Here is an 8246-nt window from a genome sequence, read left to right on the forward strand (position 1 = left end):
GTTGACCCAAGATTTGTCCTTCAAATCTCATGACCATATGACCATAGCTTACCATAATGTTCAACAAGGCTACCTTCAACAAGATTCAGTGCATACTTCTTTGCTCTTCTACATTGCCCCATACTAACTTGGATACCAAACTTGGCCATTACCTTTACCCTAAGCTTCCTTACACTTATTTTATGACTTTCTACAATCTCTTTGGTATAGTGACTCCCAATCCATGCATATGTCACCAATGATCCAAACTTGAAGTTCCTAGCACAATTATGAACAGCTTTTAGTGACTTGATTTGGAAACTCTCTTCATCACTCATCCAAGAAGCCCATAATCTAAATGTGCAAGCACCCTTGCTACACCTCACCTAAAGTCTTTTCCTGTCATTTTATTTTTCAAAACACAATTGATATCCATTAGCTACATCATAATTGCACAACATTGATTTTACTTGCCCTGGACCCTTAAATCTCATCCCTATAATTGGTTTTTGTTTTTTCCAGTGTAACAGCTCATTAAATATGGAATGAGTCTGAATGTTAAGTTCAACTTCTCTCCCATTATCATAATCTACAATGTTGTTATCCTCCTCATCATCAACACATAACTTACTCAAGAAATGATCATTTGATGTCCTATTCATATGCACTACATCCTCATTAATTTCAAATGTAACATTCCTAAGTTCATCTATGTTATCTTCATTTTCACCATCAATACAAGACTCATGTTCATCATCATCATTATCTTCATCATCAAGCCACCCATCAACACCAACCCCAATATGATCCACATAAACCGAAATTACACAATCTGTTCCATAAGCATAAAAAATAAAAGCAACATATTCCACGTCATCTGAAATGGGATTAAGTCCTTCCAACAGGGAATTGCCTGTTTCACAGTAGTAAAACTTTTTACACTCTTCATGCATGAAAAGTTCGCAGAAGGTCACAAACTCAGAATAAGTCATAGAAGAAAATTCGACATCATTGAAGATGGTTTTAACACCACCAGTGTAAGAGAAAGGATTTCGATTAAATACCCCTTGGTAGTTGAGTTCCACCATCGCAAACACTCCATTAGGTTCCGGTTGTGCCATTGCTGCGACTTCTTTGTTTCTTCAACTCGATCACAGAAATGCTTCACAAACCCTAAATTAGTTTCTTTTACAGCTGAATAATGAAGACGAGTGAAGTTCGATAGCTGAAGACGAAAGGCTTTAAGCTTCGTATATCATTAATTAACGTGACATATCTCACGTGGCATCGAATTAGCCAAAAAATATATATTAATTGACATATATAAAATGTCAACCGGGAAACCGTTTAAAAGTAGATAAAATGACTAAATTAATAGGTCATATATGAGTTTAGTGGTCTAATGTACCAAAAAAAACTTTAAGGACCAAATTAGCCAAATATAAAAAGTTTCATGTGCTACAGTGACATTATCCCTAAGAAAAAATGCAATACCTAATATCAGTGATATAGAAAACCTTTGATAGCTTTGATTTGTTTTTTATACACAAAGAGGATAACACTGACATAGAAAACCTTTGATAGCTTTGATTTGTTTTTTATACACATAGAAAACCTCTTATAGCTTTGATTTGTTTTTTATACACAAAGAGGATGACACTGACGTAGAAAACCTTTGATAGTTTGATTTGTTTTTTTATACAAAGAGGATGTGCATCAAGATATCCTAGTGAGTAGAGTTGGAAAGTCGTTGAATCGTTTTTTATCATAAGTTTTACTGTTGATCCCTCATTTTTCAGCTATTAACATAATCTACCCTATCTTAAATTTTCTTATAATGTTTACTACTTTAATAGATTCCATTTTAACCCCTAAAGTTTCATTGGGAGCATTATTTTAATTTTTATTAAATTATCTCACTTTTAGTCTTTCTTTTGACGGTTAGCCCCCCTTCATTTAATTAACTGTCAATTAAACGCTTATATACATTTTCTTATCTCTTAATTGTCCTAATTAGGGAAAATACAAGTAATATGTACTTACCAAAAGTCATGGATGTTATATTATGCACTTGTTGCGAGTGATACATTAGAACCTTAGCTACAAATATTTATTTTCCATTTTGTTTCTCTTTGTTTTTTGGAAACAACAAATATATTAAGCAAGCCGCAACTCCCCTAGCAAGACAAATATTTATTTTCGATTTTGTCATTTGTGTTTTTTCACTTTGCTTAGATCAGGTCATAAATTCATTGGGATCGAATTGAATAGCAATCTCCTTGTGATTATATATAAAAAGAAAATAAGAAAACAAAAGGTCGCCCTTTTTCCAACGAAAAATACAGTAAAAAGACTAAAGAATGTCTCTGATTTGAACATCTCTGAATTTTGAATGCTTTGGTGGCTCAAGAGAGAGAGAGAGAATCAAAGAAGCGCACCAAAAAAAAACCGTGTGAAATCGTCTCTACGCCTTTGACTCTCTCCCTATTTTTTCACTTTACTCACCTTCTTCCTCAATTTATAGTTTTATTCATCCCAAATAAACACCCACATGATCAACACCCCTCACAAAAACCATGGCCACCGGGAAATCAAGATCTGAAACACAACATCTTCATCAATCAAACATCAAACCCATGTCTGTTTTCTCCCTCAGTTTTCCCACATGTCTGTTCCTTTTCTTCCTAAACGTTTCATTTCCCACCGTCAATTCCGATCCCCGTGTAAGCAGCGCCAGCGGCACCCTCTGCGGCTCCGGCCGAGCAACATCAGCAAGTTTCATCCCTACATTCGTACAATCAATGGAAGGATTATCAAGCAATCTTAACACCTCCAATAACAACTTCGCTGTCACAAACAACACTAATCCCAATTCACCTCCTTTTTTCGCGTTAATTCAATGCCACGAAGATCTTTCTCGCACCGATTGTCTCGTTTGTTATGCCGTCAGCCGTACTGCTCTCCCCATCTGCCTTCCCGGAACCTCCGGCCGGGTTTTCCTCGACGGATGCTTTCTTCGTTACGATAATTATAGTTTTTTTCAAGAGGCTGTTGATCCTGCAACTGATACTAAAAACTGTACTTCGAGCTTGCCGAATAGTAATAATTGGAGTGATTTTAAAGGTGGGTTTCCGGAATTCAATCAGAGTGTTGTGGATTTGGTTGAAAATCTTACGCAATCGGCAGTGAACAACAGTGGATTTGGGGTTATGGAATTGAATGGTGTTTATGGATTGGCGCAGTGTTGGGAGAGTTTGACTACGGAAGAGTGTAGGATTTGTATGAATAAAGCAAAATCGGAAGCCACGAGCTGTTTGCCAAGTAGAGAAGGAAGGAGTATGAATGCAGGGTGTTACTTTAGGTATTCTACGGAGAAGTTCTACGACAATGATCCACAGGCAGATGGGGGTAGTTCTGGTATTTCACTTGTTCCCTTTCTTTACACGATCATTTTAATTTTCTGGGTTTTCTTTGTTGAATCAAGATTATTTGATTTATGTTAAAGATTTCGTTTGATTACGGTTGAAATTTAGGTTTCTTTGGCCATGATTTTAAGAAAAACATGTTTTTTTGTTATAATTCTTTAATTGAAATAAACCGAACCATGTAATCGGTTCAATGTCTAACTCAGAACAATAATAGTTTCTTGAAATTGAAATTAATGGATGATTTTTATAACATTTTTTTAAAGATTTCATGGTTTTCGCGTTGATTCTGAGGAATATAATAAGCAAATTATAAACGTAATGAATTATTATATGTTCCTATTTTATTTTTATATTATTATTTTATTACCATTTGTTGATGTTGATTCAAGTCTTTGATTAAGATTCTCTAGATCGTTCAATTTCTCTTTTCAAAAATAATGGCTTCGCTTGTTTCTGACTTTTTAGGATGTCGATCCCAACATCCCAAATTCAAAGTCAAAAGTCAATTATTGTAACTTCGAAACCTTAAATCGATATGCTTATCTTCGGTTTTTTGTTCTAAAGCATTTATTGTCGTAAAATTTCTTTACCCTTTGTAGATCAAACCATATCGAATCTTGAAAAAAAAAATTGAACTTTACTTTGTAATCTTATTGACCAAAAGTCAAACTCTAAATTTGGTTTATTAGTTGGACCGGTTATTCTTTGAACCTCCATGTGCAATGATGTTTCCTATTGTTTGATTTTTTATTCTAAAATCCCACTAGAATTTGGATGTTTCTTTAGATTAACCTACTTGGAAGATAATCTTAAAGATATTTTGTTGACTTTATCGTTTTGGTCTAATTTTTGTGTCTTTTTTTAGTTAGAGTGTTTGGTATACCAATTTGACATTCAAATATCAAAGTATGAATAAAAATTGATTATTGATCAATCTAATGATTATTAGGTGTAGTTTTTTTATTGTAAAGGTGTTTTCTACGTTAACCTTGATAATGAATTTAATGATTCAAAATAATTTGTAGTTTACCAAAAGATGACTTTTTGGTTTTGAAAGGGTTGCGGAGGAAGTTTTTAAACACATTTTTCTCTGTCCCATGATAGTTACAAAATGACGTAATTACCCTCCACAAAAAACAAAAAATGACCCCATGTGATGGGTAAATCGGTAAAATTGAACTTTAAAAGTTGTCAAAAAGGGAAAGTTTGTGATTTTCAAGGGGTATAATGTTTTTATTTTGGCCTATGGTTAGAGGGGTATGATGGTAAGTTTAACTTGTGGTTCTCTATTTCAGGACTTTCTAGTCCAGGGGCTAAAGTAGCTGTTGTGTTGGCTGGAGTTGCCTTTCTTATGATCTCATCATTTGTGGGTTATACAGCATATATAAGAATATCAAAGCGTAGAGAAGGTAAATTGTTTGTGAATTGGTCCCAAAAAGTATATTTGGTACTTTTTATTTGGGTTCTTGTAACATTTTTTGGAATTTACTCAAAAAAAAGGTTGAATATGTGATTGACCGAATAACGGAAATCTTGACATTGATTTACAGAGCGGAAAAACATGGGGATGCTATCGAATTCATTTAACAAAGCGGGATTGAAATACAAATATGAAACACTCGAAAAGGCAACAAATTACTTTGAGATTTCTAACAAATTAGGCCAAGGAGGAGCGGGATCCGTATACAAAGGAACTCTTCCTAATGGAGACGTTGTTGCTGTAAAACGGTTGTTTTTCAATACAAGACAATGGGTGGATGAGTTCTTTAATGAAGTCAACTTAATTAGTGCAATTCAACACAAGAACCTTGTGAAGCTTTTGGGTTGTAGTATCGAAGGACCTGAAAGTCTTTTGGTCTATGAGTATGTTCCAAACAAGAGCCTTGATCATTTCCTCTTTGGTAAATACGATTTCTTTCTTTATATTTACTTTAATTGGAAAAATAAAGAAAAGCACTTGTATTTTCATCATATTATCCATTTTACAACTTAACCTGTTTTTCTTTTTTTTTTTTTTTTTTGGTTTGTGTAGACAAGGATAAATTACAGATTCTGAGCTGGAAGCAACGGATGGGTGTGATTCTTGGAACGGCCGAAGGTCTAGCGTATCTTCATGGAGGCTGTCACGTTAGAATAATCCACCGGGACATCAAAAGTAGCAACATTCTTCTTGACAAAGATTTTAATGCAAAAATTGCCGATTTTGGCCTCGTGAGGACTTTTGGAGCGGATCGGAGTCATCTTACCACTGGCATTGCTGGAACTTTGTAAGATTTCAACCATTTTTGTTTCAAATTTCTCATTTTATGGTTTTCATTTCAAATTATACTTTTTCTTGGAAAAACAACTGTTGCAAAAATAGCAATTTTGGAAATCAAAATACAAAAGTAATATCATATTAGAGTCCCATTTTCTTTTGGTCTAAACTCAGTCATTTTTGCAAATTATAGTATTTTTTTTACACTTTCCACCATCACAATAGTTCATGTTAGAGTCCCACATCAACTAGACATAGTATCATATGCATTTTATCCCACATAAGCTAGATATTCTTAATATACCTTTAAAATCCCACAACAGCTAGTGAGCTAGACACATTCTCATATGCCTTTATATATAGACTATTGTGGAGGAAATAACGATTCAAAATGTGAATAACGTTATTTTTGCATGATTTTCAGAGGCTATATGGCACCGGAATACATCGTTCGAGGTCAACTTACAGAAAAGGCAGATGTTTTTAGTTTCGGAGTCGTAGTTCTCGAAATCGCATGCGGGAAAAGAAACAACGCTTTCGTAGAAGAATCGAGTTCACTTTTGCAAACTGTAAGACTCGAAAAACGATCAATTTTTCAATTTTTTTACTCAACAATCAACATCGTATTAAACCCGCTAGCTTGTTAATTGTATAGGTTTGGAAGCTATACAAAGAAGGTGTTGTAGCAGAAGCAATCGATCCATTACTCCAGGGTGATTTCCCAGAACATGAGGCATTAGAAGTTTTACAAATCGGGCTTTTGTGCACACAAGCATCTGCAACTCTAAGGCCATCAATGGATGAAGTGGTGGAGTTTTTGACCACAAAAGGCGAAGATCGGGAGATCCCAGTACCACATCAACCGCCATTTTTGAATGCTCGAGCACTAGTGTCTCAATCTCAAGGGCTAAGCAGCTCGACTTCGACTTCTAGCCCGTTAACTAAATTGGGGATATCGTATACCACCACATCACAATCTTCCACAGCTCCAAGCTCAGAGTGGCCTTTAAGAATTGACGAATTGAGCTCGAGTTAGGTTGTTTTTATGGAGTTAGGCTGAACGGAATCGGGCTTCTTTTGCCGTCGGTATGCCAATCTGGCAGGAGAGGGATAACTTTTATGGAGAATGGTTTATCTTTGTGAATGGTTTTTGGGGGAGGGGGGATTTTGTGCATATTTTACAAGAGTTTATCTTCACGATTTTTTGTTTTTTTTTTTTTTTTAAATATCTAGTATTATATTTTAGTTTGTAAGTGAATTTTTGTGGATTTGATTAAGAAAATAAGCTATTAAAAAGCTTGGTGAAATTTTTTATATATCAAATTGAGTTTCCAAGCTTGAGTTTGTCATGGACCTGATTGTTTTATCACTCCTACTCCTGTGTAGTTTTTTGGGTTAATAAAAAACATACGTCAAAATTGGAGATCTAGATGTAATTGTAAATCTAATTACGAAATTTATAAATTTGTATGGTTTGTTTCTGGACAAAGCACATCTTTATCATCCTCATTATTATTTGTTGTAACATTTAATAAAATGTTTTTCATTGCAAAACCCTAACATTTATTCCTTAAAATAAAGACAAAAATGTCAAAATCTTACTGAATCTAAATAAATGTCATTGTTATCTACTAAAAACAACATATTGAACTTCTAGAAGACATTCTAGAAAGTAAGCATTGTATTTTTATAGATAATATAGTAAAATAAATATTAGTCTAGAGTCTAAAATGGGTTCTTAAATGTGTTTTTGTTTGATAGGGAAGAATGCTACTATTGTTGGTTTAATGAAAGCGACTGATATGAGAAAACAAAAATAAGAATTGATGTCACATGGCAATAAATTATGTCATTAGGTTCTAGAAAATGATATATTGGGCTCACATATGATTCATCTCATGGACCATTTCACATTTATTGGGATGATTGTATGATTTGTATCAAATTATCTTCTTTTAAATATGATAGACGCTTATTTTTGTCTCATTTGATTCAAATGCCTAATGTTATACCCTAGTTATTATTTATGTGGTTCAGTTTAAACAAAGAGAAATGTACAGGTGGACAGGGAGATATACCTAAAACGGATATAGTCGAAATTAAGTATTAAGCTAAATGTCAATATTTTTGCTCATTAATAATATTGGGTCAATTTCATAAATATCCATTGTTTTTTATGGTTTTATCAAAAGTTTTTTTACCAATTAAAACAGATTATTTTTTCTAAAATTTCCAGTTTGTTTGTTTTACTAGTTAAAAGTTATTCTGTAAAGAAAGTGACTGGTCTTATTCAATTTATGTTTTCTAAAAAATGTAAGAAAAATGTAAAAAATTGTAAAGAAAGATATAGAAATATTATAAAAAAATTTAAAAACTTGTAAAAACTCATAAAAAGTGTAAAATGGGTTTTAAAGTATGTACAAAAAGTCTTAAAAAGTTTTTTGAAAAAAAAAACTAATTTTAGCGAGAATTAATAATAAACGTTTGGACAATATTCATAATAAAATTTAAAGTTTGGACCAAATTAATTACAAAATTTAAAACTCTGGTCAAAAGTGCAAAACTAAAAAATATGTTATGTT

The 8246-nt window shown here is 33.2% G+C and overlaps 1 protein-coding gene across 1 annotated transcript; it reads left to right on the forward strand.

The window, feature by feature from the left end:
- Positions 1–2357: 2357 nt before the first annotated feature.
- On the forward strand, positions 2358–6987 carry CRK42 (cysteine-rich RLK (RECEPTOR-like protein kinase) 42). The gene is made up of 6 exons (XM_079046685.1): positions 2358–3396; positions 4703–4816; positions 4958–5308; positions 5440–5674; positions 6089–6233; positions 6320–6987. Exons 1-6 carry the CDS (start codon positions 2556–2558, stop codon positions 6698–6700), a joined length of 2067 nt encoding a protein of 688 aa, XP_078902811.1. The 5' UTR covers positions 2358–2555; the 3' UTR covers positions 6701–6987.
- Positions 6988–8246: the final 1259 nt, after the last annotated feature.

This window comes from Lactuca virosa, chromosome 4 (genome assembly GCF_052849685.1).
Source record: "Lactuca virosa cultivar CGN04683 chromosome 4, Lactuca_virosa_CGN04683_v6, whole genome shotgun sequence".
In the NCBI taxonomy this organism is placed as follows: Eukaryota; Viridiplantae; Streptophyta; class Magnoliopsida; order Asterales; family Asteraceae; genus Lactuca; species Lactuca virosa.

Bases quoted from the DNA above. Each gene is read 5' to 3' on its own strand.
- CRK42 (XM_079046685.1), top strand. From the start codon at position 2,556: ATGGCCACCGGGAAATCAAGATCTGAAACACAACATCTTCATCAATCA. The intron at 4,817-4,957 runs GTAAATTGTTTG...ATTGATTTACAG, and splicing joins AATATCAAAGCGTAGAGAAG to AGCGGAAAAACATGGGGATG. The intron at 6,234-6,319 runs GTAAGACTCGAA...TTAATTGTATAG, and splicing joins CGAGTTCACTTTTGCAAACT to GTTTGGAAGCTATACAAAGA.